At 46.7% G+C, this 16124-nt stretch overlaps 1 protein-coding gene across 12 annotated transcripts in view; it reads left to right on the top strand.

Moving 5' to 3' along the window:
• The first annotated feature begins 109 nt into the window (after positions 1 to 109).
• Positions 110 to 16124, top strand: part of ARHGEF6 (Rac/Cdc42 guanine nucleotide exchange factor 6) — a 41094-nt gene continuing 25079 nt past the window's right edge. For 3 of the 12 annotated variants that reach the window (XM_083797719.1, XM_083797727.1, XM_083797723.1), the window contains exons 1-2: positions 8272 to 8374; positions 11228 to 11312. Coding sequence is in view for 3 of the 12 variants with exons in the window: in XM_083797716.1 (XP_083653842.1) it covers positions 2414 to 2578; positions 3558 to 3641; positions 11228 to 11312 (334 nt within the window). In the remaining 9 variants the exon portion in view is untranslated. Of the gene's footprint in view, positions 3642 to 8271; positions 8526 to 8570; positions 9877 to 10911; positions 11004 to 11227; positions 11313 to 16124 lie in introns of those variants that run through there. The other 9 variants (XM_083797718.1, XM_083797726.1, XM_083797722.1 and 6 more) reach the window with 7 other exon arrangements.

The following is a 16124-nucleotide window of genomic DNA, read 5'->3' as shown; positions in this document are numbered from 1 at the left end:
AATTTGATCTAGACCTCCTCCTTCCTTTAAAACAAAACAAAACAAAATCTAATACTGTAATATAGTCATTATTGGTGTAAATCAGGCTGCAAATAAAAGCTTGTTGGTAACTTGGGGGTAGAGGTTGACTCTGCAAGAGATGATAGACAATTCATTTGTTTTGTTCCTCTTAAGTAAGTAATCAATGTTGAAGCTTTTTCCAAAGACCAGACAAGAAATTGTTCCTTGCTTGGTGGGTGGTATACTTTCATAACCTGGGTTCTGCAACAGACCTAATTCTACCGTGAGGGTAGGTGAACAGACTGGAAGATTACTAATTGGATGCTGACGATTTTCTGAAAAGTTGGCTTTGAAGTGGCTTACCTGCAATGTTTTAAATTTGGGGGTTTTCTGAATATGTAAGAGGTCACCCTTTCAGGCTCTTGTTAAGTATTCAAGATGCAGGAAGTATTTTCATTTAATTGTAGTTGAAACCATTAGCACAATACATACCTGGCTGCAACACACAAAAACAGGCATAAACCTCTAAAACTGCCTATCTATGGGGAAAAAAAAAAAAGTTTGCTTTGGAGGAGAGAGAGAGTGAAGTATTCTGTGTTCAGGTTTGTGACATGGACTGTGAAGCAAGTGTGTAATTCTCCATCTACTGAAATTGCTACGCACATGATCTCTTGCCTTATATCAGAAACTTGCTACGTTCTAATTAGATCACTGAAGTGGGTGTCTTCCATATGCATACGTTGTTCCTATACACATATGTTGACCCCAGTGGATAAATGAACATTGACAGTTGTCTTACCTACTATAGGTATGGTAAAAGAAGAAGCAAGCTATGAACATGGAGATTGGCTGTATTCAGTTCTACAGAGTAGTGCTCAGAAGAACTGTAAACCAAACCAACCAAACAACAGCAACAACAAAAACACACTAAAGGTCTTGTAATTAATTTGAAACATTTTGCACACATATGGATAGCTATAGATGCACATTACCAGATGGCAGTGTTTTGTGATTTAGCTTCAGCCTGCTTTACTGTTCACATTGGCTGCTGCTATGTGCTATATTTTCACACAACATAGAACTCATCTCCACATCCTGTTAGAGGTCAAAAGTCTGTATAATCCTAAAAAGGCAATGTTGATTTCTTATTGGTAGCTATTAAAAGTGATAATTAGGTAGGTCCAAGTATCAAGCATAAGACCTGGAAAATTAAGAGACAAAGCCATGCGTTTTCATTGTATGTAGTTTTTCATGTTGCTGTTCTATTTCTCTCTATGCCTCAAATTACTGTGTAAGCAGTTCAGAAGAGCTGGTGTCTTGAAAACAATAACAAGGTTAGGAATTGGTTTCGAATATCGTCATTGAGAAGTTATTGTCTCTGGGCTAATTTGTTCCTGTTTCATTGCTTTAATCCATGATATTCTAGTTAGGCATCATCAACTGATGGGAAAATTGCTTTATTTTCTATTTGTGCTGGTGTAAGCAGTTACAAATGACGATTGCAAAATGACTGGGCTCTTCTAAGTTAATGTGGCCAATATGGATGGTTAATATCTCCCAGTTCAGGGTGAAAAACTGAAACCACTTGTTCTTTAAACAGTAGCTCTTGAAGAGCTGGTAGGAAGTGCCATTTTAATAGGACAAGTAAAATAGTTGGAAATTTTCACTCAACTTTGGGTGACTTAGTTGTGAACTTTCAGACTTACCTGTGATATTTGTTTTGAGAGATTACATTTCATCCAAAGAACCATTTTGGATTATATGTGTTTCTTACATAAAACAGTTGAAAAAAATAATTTTTTTGTACATTAAGTGCATGATCATAATTTATTTTTTAAAAACATCTTGAAAATAGGTAACTAAAATGGCAATTTTACTAACAAGGCTTACTACAGAAAAAGTTTAAAAATGTTATTTAAAGTTAGTGTAACGTCCTCCCCAGTCATGTTTAGTGGGAATTTCAATTTTAACTCTGTAAATATCTCAGTGTATTAAAGACATTTACTACTTTGGGCAATAGCCACAAGTGAAGACCAGGTTTACGAGATGATATTGTCTGGCAAAAGGAGAAAGTCGGTAGGTAAGATCTTTAGTGTGGAATAAAAATCTCCACATTAAATACTTCTGTTTGCAATAATTTAAACGTGTAGTTGAAGATCTGCTTTCACTGTCTCTCTTTAACAGAGCACGCTAGAAAGCATTTTGTAAAAAAGCTGTTTCTTACCTTAAAGTATCATTACTTCAGATTCTTTAGCTTTAGTGAGCATTGGTGCTGAGCAAAAAGGAGGGAGAAAAAAAAAGTTGTTTCACGTTTGAGCTCTGCAACCAGCAAAAGAGGCAGGAAGATGTAATCACGGATGTGGGTTAGCGCAAGCTGCTGCCCAGAACTGTGCTGGTGGCAGAAGTCTCGGCAATGAATCCAGAAGAGCAAATTGTAACGTGGCTTATTTCGCTAGGAGTTCTGAATTCCCCTAAGAAAATAGTAGATGATCCAGAAGAGTTCCTGAAAACTTCTCTGAAAGATGGAACCGTGCTCTGTAAACTCATCAATCGACTTCTTCCGGGATCTGCAGAAAAGGTAATTCTCGTAAGATGTATTTTGCTAGTCTGAAATAACTGCACGGTCATTTTGGGATACCTTTTTCTTCATCGATCAGATGAATGATTAACATTCAAGTTGCTAGTTATACGTGAGAGCAGAATACGATTTCGCCTTACTTCTTTGATTTTGTCTCCTGACATCCAGAAAAACAACCCCAGACGGTTGCAGTTGGCTGAGTTAGCGCATGTTCGTTCAGGGACAGGAAATACTGGGCCTACCAGAAATGAAAATCTTGGTTTTGAATAGGGTATGCAGTTTGTATTTACTTAAATACCATGAATTACAACAGTGTAAATATACTCTTTCAGAACTCTTACTGTAAAATACTTTGCTAATCAGGAAGTACACTAGAGAACAAGATTAGGAATAAATTAACCTTATATCCATGCAATTTTGAGCTGTTCCAAGTCCAGCAAATCCATTGGTACTGAAGTCATTTAAATATGTGAAAACCTCATATTACAGTTTTACGAGGCATATATCCAGACAGTCCAAAAGTGCTATGTAACTGCAGGAGAAAAAAAAAAGGGAAGGAGTCCAATGAGAGATAGGAAATGGCAACACAGAAGAGAAGCTGTTAAATTAAAAAAAAAAAGTCTACCCTGTAAAAGAAGAGCCTTTATTGTGCAAAAAAAACAACACTTGCTAGCTCCTGTTGCTTATATATGATGGTTTGGGACTGTGTGTTCTTAAAAGTCATCAATGTCCCCCTCTCATTTAGGGCATTGTCATATGCTGACATTCAAAACAAGATGCCGACCATTTCAATTTATGCATCACTTCCTCCAGTGGCTCTTTCTTCCTGGTTCGACAGCTTGCCTGCCACCCCCATCCGCCCCCTTAAGAAGCTTCCCTAATTCAGTATAAAACACACGTGTCAATATTCATGCAGGCCTTCTGACTAGAGGCTATACGGAAGGTAATGCAATGATCTCAGTGGATTTTGTTTCTTTAGTATTGTCTGGAGCCTAAAAATGAAGCTGATTGCATCAGTAATATCCAGGAGTTCTTAAAAGGCTGTGCGCTTCTTAAAGTGGAGGTAAGTCAGCTTGTATCCTTTACATTATTTTGTTGTAATATTGTGCTCGTATAATAAACCACCTGAATGGAAGCCAAATGCTAGATGGACAAAACTGGTAGTCATTCCTAGTCTTTTGTATTAATAACGTGAATAGGAGGATCAATAATTTAATATTCTTTCTGGAGAACTTGGTGTGTATTGATTGTGAGCTTAACAGGTTCCTCCGCATCTTTGGGAAGAATCTAAATGGTCAGGTAGAAATACATGCGTCAGTAACAGGAGTTCTGTCTAAACAGAGTTAAGCAGGTGAGCCTGTGCATGTCTTGTTTTGTTTTGTTTTTTATTGGAGGCAAGGGCTTGCAGTTTTTAGCCTTGTTTTACTATAAAGGTGAAATATTCTTAATCCTGCAGTATTTTTCATCTCTTTGCAAATGTTGCATGAGATTCTGCCAAAAACATAATATTAGATTGATCCTTATCCATATAAATAATCCTAATGAAGACAAAGAGTACCTTATCAGTGGCTATTCCTGATCCTATATACATGCAGATTCTTATGCCTAAGTATAATTTATATTTGCAAGATCAGAGTCTAAATGAATGACTTAAGACTTCAGCTAATTGTGCCATTACATTTTTTACTAAATGCATATGGATTTAAAATATATTTTAAAGACTTTTGTATCACACTGACATTCCTACGGTAGAAAGAAGCCTGTAATTAAGAGCTGTCAACGTCTTGTTTAAAATACCAACATTGTGAAAAAGACAAAATCTGCCAGAAGCAGGGAATGGCATCCTTGGGCATTATGCAAAACATTCACGCACCACAGTGAGGAGAAAAGTCCAATTCATGGTAACTCTGTTCCTGCATGTCTCCTTTGAAGGTCTAAGCAAGCAAAGATCCTTTCTTCTCTACAGACCTTTTCAGCTAACCAGCATGAAAATTTGCTTATTCCAGAACTGTTTCACTAGCCTGTTGTTTCCCAGTAATCCATTTCTAAAAGCCTTTGCAGCAGCATGGTTTAAGAGCAGATATATATAGAATCACCGAAGGCCTATCACATCAGAAATCAATGTTGACAGTCTTCTGGTACTTGACCATGTGATTTTCTCAAATTTTCAGAGAGATTATTTTTCTATTTAAAAACTAATCATAATGGTTGTGATGGAAAATATCACAAAATAGAAATCTTAAACGTCTAAAAGATAAGACAGGAGTAGTCCTCAACTGTTGTGCTTTAACATCTCATAGTATTTAAGCCACTTCTGCAATACTGCAGTCTTTTCATGATTTTCAGGTATTATGGACTAGCAACACTGCATCTCGCTCCGGGTGGTGCTTTGATCTTCCCCATTCCTTTTCTTCCTTGTTTTAACTTAAGAAAATGGTTCTAACTTTGGTTTTTTTTTGTGTTTGTTTTTTTCTGTTTCTGATTTACAACCCCCTTAATCTTTAAAATATTCTCAGCCTTCAGTAGCTTTGATAATACTCATATGGCTGCCCCTGTCTTGGCTGAAAGGAGTCCTCAAAAACTGAATAAAAGCTCATGCTCAGATCTCTCCAGCTAAAATGATTTTTTTATTATTTGTTTCCAAAAAAATAATAGCCATATTAGGATGCCAAGTGAAGAGGGATGCTCAAGGCAGGAGAGCTGAGATGATGGACAATACATGGTACATGTGTTACGTTTCTCTCCAGCTCTTCTCTTCCCACATTACCAGCTTTTCTGAGTGCTCTAGAGGGAAAGCCACAGGGAACTTGAAAACCTTCTGCCATGTGTTCCTCCCAAATACTGCCCTGTCTGGACTCTCTTGGCAATGGCACTCTAAAAGCATGCCTATAGGTGGCTCTCCCTCATGTCTGATACTTAGTTTGCCTTGAGAAGGGCTGCTGCCTTTCAGAGGGATTTTCTGCCCAGCTCATTGCACTGAAAGCATGCTGGGAGCATCAGAACAGGCAGGGAACCTTCTTGTTCCAGGATCTATCAGCAATGAAGTTGTAGTGATCTGGTGTCAGGTCTGAGGAAAATGAACACAGGACAGAAAATCTGTTGTGCCCCAGTAACCGGGCTAGAGGAGAGGGTAACATCAGGAAAGCTTTTAGTTTAATAACCGGTTTGAGTTCCCTGACTGCCATGCTGCTGCTTACACAAACTTAGGATTTGAAAAAAAAACACCTAAAGGTTCTGTCAAATTCAGCCCTTCTCCAAGTGCCGCAGAACTCTTAGGCAGAAAACAGTAGCCTGGCACTAGGGCTGAGCTACTTCTCCTGTCTTGAGACTGACAAGTGCATGTTAAGGTCAGAGATTCTGTTCCTGTTGCAGATGTGAGCAAAAGAGGATGTTTGAGGACATTCAGAGCCCAGAACTTCCTCTGGATAAGGACCTGTATGAAAGGCTCATCCAGGGGAATCTCAAGCATTCATGACATTAGCATCCCCTCCTAGCATCCCATGGCTTTGTCATACTTTGCTACAGCGATCCCTACCTTTATACTATGCCTTAAATTTGTTTCAGTCTCCACGCACCTTTGTACAGCTGCCATTTGGAGCTGAATACATGCCCTCACGATGCGTCGCTAGTGTGCTAGGAAGGTGTGGGTTAGTGCAGAAGGTAGGTTTTCCAACAGCATGCAGTTGAAACCCAAGTCCCACCTTCCTCTGAGCAGATGCTGCTTGGCTCTCTCTTGTGGTGGGGGCATGCTGAGAGGTTACTCCTGCAGAGCTACATGCGTGCACTTGCCTCCCACCCTTCTTTGTTGTCCTGGTAACTCAAGTCTCAGGAAATGGGAGACAGATACAGCAAGGCAAACAGCACCAAACAGTCAGACGTACACTTGGACCCAGTGGAAGGGAGGGAAAAGGACACTGTGACCTTTCTGCTTTGAGTGGCTCTGTAAAGTTGCAGCAGCTCCACAGGCTGGTGGGGTGAGCTGGAATAGCGCATCCCGTTGCAGGGTGTAAGCACCCGACCTCTTCCTTCGCTTCAGCCTAGGACTGAAGCCTCTGCAAAGATTTGCTGCTTCAAATGTGTTAGTCCTAAAACAAAGGAGGCAAGCGGTGAAGTCAACACCTACTTCTAACCAGACAAGTGCTGTAATAATTAGGTGAAACAATGAGACTGCGTCTAAAATTTTCCTGCTGCTTTTCAGTGCCAGAATTTGCTGTAAGTCACAGGAATGCCTATCAGCCCAGCTCTGCTGTGACAGAGGATGGGGGTGCTTACTTGGAGCTTAACCGTCCTTAGAGGATTCTGTGGTGGTTTGGGCTGAGGAACAGTGCAGATAACCTCGCTGCACTTTGTTTACGCTGGCTTCAGCTCCGAGCTGTGTACATGACCCCAGCCCTGGCCCAGTGAGTGAGTGCTGCTAAGGCAGTGACAGCTGGATGCTGGTGGGTCGAGGGGGGAACTGGAAGGCAAGGGGGTCTGTCCCAAGGGCCAGAGGGAGTCTAGTGTAGCAGATCAAGGAGAAGGATCACAAGGAAAGAGAAAAATGATGAAGCGGGTAAAAAGGCCCAGCTTGTTCTAAGGGCAAAAAATGGGAACGATGAGTTGCTGTTGATACCTCTATGTATATATAACAACAACTAAATAGCTTCACTTACTGCTGAAGAATCACGAGATCATAACTTCCATTCAGCAGCAGCATTTTATTGCTAGTATGACCACAGAACTTCTGGCAAGGGGACGGATTTTGTGAACTAAGACTGGTTTCTGAAAATAAATCAATATCTGGATTAAGTCAGACTGTCCAGAATGACCATGAAGCATGCAGCGTGTCACAGGCATTGTGGGCGGAACTGAAGCTCTTTCTGAAGTTGGAGGTGCTTGCAACTTTCACCACAGTCTTTCTAGACCGAGACATTGGGAGGGCAGCTGAAAAATCGTCACCCCCTTGGCTCCCCATCCGTGTGCTTCCTCAGCCTGCTCTGCTCTGTCTTCGCTCCTGCTTTCCTAGCTGGGTAATGTCAAAAGCGAGAGCCCCTGCCCAGCACCGACCAGTGCAAGCGCCGGGAATGGATACGGCCGAGACGGTGACCCAGCACCTGGAGACCTCCAGCCCGGAGGTGTACGGGGTGCCTCTGAAACCCCTGCGTCCCCCGTGGGGTAGGGGCCTGCAGCTGGGGTCCGCAGGGGCTGCCGGCGCGGCGCTTCATCCCCTTGCCGTGCTGCAGCCCCGCTGCTGTGCGGGGGTGGCGGGGCAATCTCACGCTCCCCGCAGGAGCGCGTTCCCGAGCAGATGGGCACACGCAGTGCAGGCGCTGCGCTCGCTGTGCGAGGACACGTTGTTTCGGGGAATGTCACTGCCTCCGCTGAGCTGCGGCTCAAGCACAGCCCTGCTGCAGTGTGGCAAGAACGCTGTAAATACCGTCTCCACGGCTTGCATTTTCCCTTCTATCCTTTCCCCTTCGTCTTTCCTGTCGCTTTTTCTTTCTCTTTTTTTCTCCTTTTCCCCCTTCCTTTTCCCTCGCTTTCCCTAACCCCCCCCCCCATCCCTTCCTCCTTTCCCCTTCCCCACCTCCCGTTCCCCCCCTCGCCCTCCCGCTGCCTCCCACCCGCGGCCGGCTGAGGGAGCCGCGGCGGGGCGGAGCGGGGCGGCGGCGCCGCCCGCCACTTCCCCTTCCCCTTCCCCCTTCTCCGCGCCGCGATCCGGCTCCGGGTCAGAGCCGCAGCGGCCGGCACCCGGCCCGCAGCACCGCCCGCCGCCGCCGCCATGCCCCGGGGCTCCCCGCCCGCTCCCCCCCCGCCGTGAGTCCCGCGGAGTCGCCCCCCGCCGGCCCCCCACGCGCGTCCCCGGCCGCTCCTCGGGGGTGGCACCCACGGGTGTGCCCGCGGGGGCATCGCCATGCCGCCCTCCCCGGCCCCGGCCCCGGCCCCGGTCCCGGTCCCGGCCCCGCCGGTGCGTCCGGTCGCGGCGAGCTGTGGGCTTGGCGCGCAGCGTGGGTTCTGTCAGGGGTTGCGGCCGGGCGCGGGGATGCTGCGTGCGGGTGAGGCGGCTCGGCTCCGGCTGGAAACGCTAGCCCGGCTTCCCCGAACTTTTCTGCACCTCCTGGGGTTTCAGGGCCGGCGGCTCGAAGGGTGCCGCCGGGTTGGGTTTAGGCGTGGGTTTGGTTTTTTTTTGGGGAGGGTCAGGGAGGTGTCTGCAGGGAAGGGCTTCACCGGCGGCTGTCCCCTTCCTCGCCAGCCCGCTCTTCGCTGCGAGGGCCGGCAGCAGCAGCGCGGTCCGTCCGTCTGTCCGTCTGTCCGTCCGTCTGTCCGTCTGTCTGTCCTGCTTGCTTGCGGAGCAGCCGGAGCGATTCGCTGCCGGGAGCCGCAGTCTGCGATTCTGGAAGTAGGAGAAGCTTTTTAACCCGGGTTCCCTAAAGGCAGCTGTAGGTTTAGGTGGGGTTTTGCCTCCATCCACCAGCTCTTCCGTGAGCTAACAGCAGAAGGTCTCTCCCTCTCTCTGTTTTTCGTCCAGCCTTGAGGCTCGTCTTGTAGTTACGAATGGAATTACGGGTGGATTGCACTGGAAAAAGCGACTTTTAGCTCATAAATGAGGACTTTTCTATAAGGTGAGTTTATTCTGGAACAAGCTGAAGAGTACATTTAAATTACGCTGGCTCAACTGGACGAGTTTTTCACGTTGTTTCACAGTAGCTCTTCCAGACAAATTCTCCATGCAGAAAAGTCCTAAAAGTTTGCTTGCTTTCGTGCTAGGATTTATTTACGTATCCACCGCCACCATTTTCCTCTGGACTTTGTCAGTCTGATGACTCTGAGCCTGCAGCGTTATTCTGTGCATTAAAGGACTGGGGAAGTATTTCTCCACCTTGGTCCTTTAAGAAAAACACACCATTCATTCAAGGCAGGACTTGTTTTTCTGGACTTACTGAAGTGGAAGAAAAAAGGCACGACTGAGAAAATGACACACCAGAGGGATGCACGCAAACGCTGCAGCCTCGCTGTTTGCTTTCCGCTTCTGCTTGGCAGGAGGGTGAGGACGCGTTACTGTAACGTTGCATCCGCTAGCGGCTGCCAACGGGGTCAGCGTGCGCTGGGGCTCTCCGTTACCGTCTCCCTTTCCACGGAGGCTCTGACGTTGCTGCTCAGGGCTGGAGGCGATGCTCGGATAGCATCGGTTGCCACCGCGAGGCAGGAAAATAGTTCTCACTCCAGTGGACAGCCGGCACGGGGGACAGGGTCCGCGTGGTCTGCAGGAGCAAAACCGAGTGAGAGCGGGCGATAGATGAGCTCCAGATCAGCCCGAGGTAGGTGGGGACGTCCCAGAACTGTGCGGAGCGGTGGGCGCGATCAGAGCCGCCGATTTTAATGCTTGTAATGTTCGGGTGTGAGCCGCAGCAGCGTGTTTCCCCTCTGAGCACGGATTAAATTGCTTTCTCTCGGGTAAAGCCTTTCTCTCGGTATTGGGTGTCCGAGTCAGGTTTTAAAAATATAATCAACAAAGAGTGGCCTCGTGCTGCCCGTGTTGGACTTTTGCTGCACGGATGTGTCGGGGAAAGAGATGCCGCGAGCATCCAGGGCTGCAGAACAGGCCAGTCCCATTCCTCTTTGATATATGCCCAGCGTACCCAAGGAGCTGTATGTGGAAAGCAAGAGAGGGCCATTTTAAAGGGCAGTGCTACCCTAAGGATAATTAATGCTCTTGTACTTATTTAGCAGGATAGACTCCTTAGTGCATTGGAAGTATTTGTGCGTAGATGGTGTCTGACGGGACAGCTTTAAAATCACCTTTTGTACTTGTTGGATTTGCAGATCTGTAGCCTCTGTCTGCAAGACAGCATGTATTCATGGATTGGCAGGTGGTGTCTTGGTGGTACCACGACCAGGGGCTTTTTCTATCACTTACTTCTGCTTCATTAATGAAAGGGTTTGTACAGTCTGTCTGAACTCCAGGGCTTTTCTCGCGTGTTAGAGGGGATTGCAGTGCTTTGGAAACTCAGGTTGCCCCTCTTTGTGGTGGGGGCGATTTGTAGAGGGCTGGGTTTACAACATCGGGTTTACCAGTCACAGAAAATAAGCCGTTGCTATCCACGTATTTCTGTTTTGCCATTGAGACTCAGCAGCACAAAATTCTTGAGAGTGGGATTTTTGCACATAAAATAACCTTTTCTTGCTTCCTGTGAAAAATTGTGAATGTATTATATGTGCTATATTGCAATAGCAGAGAATTCTGTGTGTTTGTTTCTTCTGCTGTGGAAAGTGTGTGTGTGCGTGTATGTACAGCCTCAATCTCTTTAGCTTTAGATAACAAAAATAGCAACAAAATCTTTCCTTCCCTCAAGGCAAGCAGTAACCTTCTCAGCGATTTTCAAAGGAGTCCCTTCTCTGCAGGCAGCACCAATTGCTTCCCTCTGTGTCTGCAGCATTGCACTCGGTATGCCGATGGGTGCCCCTGCCTTTCCCGCCCCGCATGTCACCGCCACCCCAGCAATGCCCTAGCCCCAAAGGAAATGGGACTGATCAGCCCCAAGTAAAGCCCCTACCCCTGCCGAAACATTTGGGCTACTTAATCATCTCTGATGCCGTGCAGCAACGTGGGCTGCTCAGACGCGAGAGTGAGATGTTTTGTGCTAAACTGACAAAGTTCTTTTTTTGCAGCTGTTTGATCCACATGATTTGTACACCGGAGAACAGTTCTCCAAGGTCCTGAGTACATTAACAGCTGTAAATAAAGCTACCGAAGGTAAGAAAAAGGTTTTTTTTTTCTGTTGTATTTTCAAATACTATTTCATATGCGTGCTGGGGTGGGTTTTTTGGTAATTCATTGTTTTCTGGAGGCTTGTCAAATTGTGCTGCCAGCGTTGTGTGCCTGATACTGAATGCTAGGATCAATACTTCATGTTTCTACTAACTCCAGGTTTAAATGTGGTGTTTCAGAGTTGCTGTATGCACTTTGCAGAACAAGATTATCACTTTACACTAAGGAACCTCTGTTCATTTTTGACAGCATTAAGGGACCTCAAAGTAGGTCATTGTAAAGGAGCCTCGACGTAAATTAGCATGTACCTCTCAAAATGCAAATGTCAGATTTCAAATAGTATGTTTTAGAGCCGAGCAGGAAAACAGATCCATCTGTGTAATATCTTTACTGAATGTCAAAACAAACAACGTTGCCAGATGCTCAGTCAATTGTATTGATGTTCCTCCTCGGGGCTCTGTGGAGTGGGATCCCATAATTGGGAACCGAACGCTGACAGTTGCGGCTGATGACTTCTCCTGTCTCACTCAGTGCAGGAGCAGGCTGCTGAAGCAAAGCAAATCATCTTCTCTTTTTTCCATCCCCAATGCTTGGCCGTTCTCTGCGGCCTGCTATATGCCAATATGTTCAGTCACTTGGGCTTTGAAAGCAGAGGTTTGATGGGGAGTACAAAAAGGTTTTCTGTATTTTCACAGACAGTTCCCTGCTTTTGTACTGACAGAGGAAGGGGTTCCAGTGTGGTGTTCAGGGGAGGGATGCAAGGACCAGGGTCTCCTTACTGAGGGGCTGAGGAACAGGTCTGCACTGAGCTGGAGAGATGTTTCAGGGTGGAGAACACTTATCGCCCCATCATACAAAACGGATTTGCACAGAGAGTCCTGCACACCCACCAAAATCCAACACCAGGATGCGAGTTCAATTTCCCTGTGGGAGATTACATTTGAGATGATTAAAAGTAGAAAAATTCAAAACCCAAAACGCCATTTTCCTTTCATGGGCAGGTTTTTCTGTTGATTCACTGTGTTTTGTCTAAATTTAGTTTGTTTTGGTTTTGAGTTGTTTCACTTTTCCAATGTAGTTTTTGCTTTGGGATTCTCATCTGCTAGCACGGTGCTGCGGAGCTGCTCGGGTGTTCAGTTAAACAACCTCATCGCCGGGACAGGACCCTCTTCTTTCTTTTTCCCTTTTCTGTTCTGATGCAAGGTTTTATAAAATCCTTTTTATATTTATATGTAATACATACTGTACTTATATAAACTATTATATAAACTCTAATGTATATATTATATAAACACCAAGGGGTATATGATATATATACGTACACACACGCACGCACACGTAAGTAAGCGTGAGCGTGTGTGTGCGGCGCTGCTCCAAAGAGCCACAGGTTGCCAGACTGCCCCTCTGCAGCCAGCCCTCAGCCCTGCCGCCGGCTCGCTCCCCGGCTCTCGGTGATGGGAAGGCAGCCTCAGCACATCTCACAGCCTCTCACCGGCCCATTAAATGGCAGCACCCGGTGACCCCGCTTAGAAAATTCCCGCAGTTCAATACGATGGGGGTATAAAATGCAGATTGCCTAGACAAGGAGTAGCCTTTGCAAACGCTGTAATTGTGATTGGCATCAGCTTCATTACTCTGAGAGCAAAGAGTCAGAGGCTTTCCTGCCTCTCCTGGCATGTTGCTGGAGCGGAGGGAGCATGCCTTTGCTCCCTGCGTGACGATGGGACAGCGAGGCTGCCGTGCTGTTGTTGCAGCAGTCCCCAGATTAACAGCCCCAAATTGTTTTTTTGCAATCACTGGGGGAAGCTCAGGACACGGCTTTGCAGTGGAATAGTTTCTATCACGTGTTCCCCAAGGGGCTATGGGGGAGCTGGGATCCTCTTGGTTTCATGGCAAACATCTGTTTGAGCATATGCTTTCTCTGTTTAAATGTTAAAAAGCGCAATGCCTGTGATATAATTAGCTGCTCAGGCAGAGAGCACCCTTGGGAAAAGTACAGGGTAAAATAAATACATGCCTAAAACGTTTGCTTTTTGGTGGCTTGGCCAAGTTCCTGAGAAACAGGAGCCTGCATCCTACAAGCCGCCACTGCGGATGGCCCGGTTTGTCTGTCCGCCAGGGCTGAAAGGGGTGGCAGGACCAGCCTGGTGCCGGCTCCTTCAGCTTCTGCTGTCACAAGGGCTCCGGCAGAGCTGCACACACAGCCCTTCCCCGCAGAGCACCCGACACCCGTGTAGGAGACGGCGAGAAGGAGATGACAGCTAGGGAAGCGGTGTGAGAACGTGTTTCTGAGCATCCACTTGAAGCCCAAATCCTTACGTCTTCGTGGGCCTTGCTATGCAAATAACTAGGAGCATGGTGAAGTGTTAAACTCAGTATTCAGCAGCTGTCTGTCAGATAACAGCAACACAGAGCTTGATGCTTTTATCTGAAAGAGAGGGCAGGGGAGGAAAACCAGCTGTGATGGATCAGGCTAGGCTCTTCTGCCCAAAATAGTGTAGGAATGTGAGCAGAAAACCCAGCTATTTTAACCGTAGTTTAAGCAACATATGGCAGCAGCGTTCCATGCTGGACCAGGCATAAAATAGGACGCTGTCATGATGCAATATAAATGATACACTTCCCTGCCAAACTGTCAAAGTCAGTTTTACATTTGTTTCTAGGTTGCTGCAGATATTTATAAAAGCTTTGGAAGATAGGGAGGGGCAGAGAGAAGCATAAAATCTGCAGCAACCAAGTCATTTCCGTGGGACTGTGGCTGATTGCTTGAATAAGCAGAGAAGTCTAGACTCGCGGTCTACGCCCTCCCTTTTTAGAAGGAATCAAGGGAAGAACATCTCAGACTGGCAGCTGGCCACCCCTCCTGGTCTGTGTGTTGCTGGGAGCAGCTGAAACCACTCCTGCTCAAATATCAGGGTGCTTCAGAGAAAAAAAATCCTGTGTTTGCAAAGCGGGTTTTCCATACCAAGAGGCTTCGCTATTGCTGCTGCAGTCTGGGGAGCTGGGAATTCACTGTGTGGTCATCAGGCAATTGTGTAATGAGCAGGGCGAGAGAGAAAACTGACTCACCGATGGCACACTTGATTTAGCATGAACGTTGTCCATCGTTGGAGCAGGGGTTGGACAGCCCAGTGCGTGTTTAAGGTATGGCTGTTGACCTGTGAGGCAGCGGCGCCTGGAAGTCGTAGTCACGGACCTGGTCCCATTGTGCAAGGCATTGCAGAGAAAAACAAAGCAGAAGGCAGTCCCCTCTCCGAAGAGCTTGCAGTTTGTGTTGCTCCAGGTCTGATCTAAGGACGAGGTGTTTTTCTATTGAAACAAAAATCCTCTTGGGAGAATAAAAGCCCAGCTGAGTTCCAGTAACTCCCACCAAGCTTCCCCTTTGGAATGATTTTTCCATATTGACATTCAGACTGGAGGATAACAGGGAAACAGCGGTCTCAGCTTTGTGTTTTCTGAGTTGTGCACACACTTGGTCGCTTGATCACCTTCTCCAGTTGCAGCGTTTTCAATGAAGAACTCCCAATGTTATCCAGAGGACCTGCAGGCCCAGCCAAGTGACACCTGCAGACAGCAGTCTGCTCTTCTCAGGGCTTTTGTGATCTGTGGGCATGCAAGCTCCACACTGCAGTTGGAAAGTAACTTCTGTGGAATACAGGCATTTTCTTAGATCTAAGAAGAAGCTAGAAGGGAAATCTCAAAGTACTCCACACAATTTCCTGAAACGATAATATCTGCTGTTGCTTCATTTTTGCCTGCTGGCACATAGAGAGGAGGTGATCTGGTTGTTTTCCCACAGTGTGGCGTGGGGTACAGTAGCAGAGGACTACAGGAAGCCGCAGTGCCTTGAAACCCCCCTCTTTTCGCAGCTGTGCAGCATCCAAGCAGGATTAGGGCTAGGTGCTGCGAGGTCCTGCAGAGGCTGGTGCTTCCCTTCAAGGCGATTCTCTCTCAGCACAGGGCAGTTGCAACCACAAAACTTTTTACCCTCTGGCAAGTTCCTCGGTGTCAATATAAAAGCGAATTGCTCATTGTGAAACACAGATCTGTGTCAGAGCAGCACTGTTTCCATCGTCGGGCGTGCGGTGTCAGGATCGGGCCCAGAGACCGGTATGCAAAGCGACGAGCTCGGAGCGTGCGAAGGAAGCAGCAGAGAGCTGCTGGGATGGTTTCGCCCTTTCTGTGCGCCGTCAGCCTCCTGGGGGCGAAGCTCCTGTCCTTCCTCAGAGGAACCCGAATCCCTCTCTCACGTGGCTCGTGGCGTCGGTCCATGAACAGTAATCAAAATTGTGCATAGCCTCTCTCAGCTGTGTACTGAACCCAGAAGGACTTATCTAGAGAAGGATGTGTCGAACAGCTGTTAGCCTTTTAGCGTTCTTCCCCACTCTGCGGGGAAGCCCACGCCACAGCTGCAGAGGTGACCTAAGAGCACTCACTCGCGAGCTAACCTTTGAAACACCTTCAGTGGTGCTTGCTTGGATCCCAGAGACATTCCCAGTTGGGCAGCACCGGGCTAAGCATTAGTTTATTTTTCAGCTGTTTTAAGGGCGATTTCAAAAAAATACTGCAATTGGGTATGTGGCCGCAGGGCTGGGGTAATGTAGGAGCGCCTCGGGATGTAATTCAGCTTCTTCCCTCATGGAAGAGTTAACCCAGCCCAGCAAAACCATCCTGACTGTTGATTGGGAATGCCTTAGGTATTGTGCTCTGATAGGTGCTCCTCCAGCTGTTGTCCCCCTGTTCTTGTTTCCTTCGTGGGCTTCGTTCTTTGCTTGGTGTGACGCAGAGGGATTGGGG

The sequence above is a fragment of the Anser anser genome, assembly GCF_964211835.1.
Source record: "Anser anser genome assembly, chromosome: 13".
Taxonomy (NCBI): Eukaryota; Metazoa; Chordata; class Aves; order Anseriformes; family Anatidae; genus Anser; species Anser anser.
The sequence above is the reverse complement of the archived record's forward strand: the minus strand, read 5'-3'. Positions and strand labels throughout refer to the sequence as shown.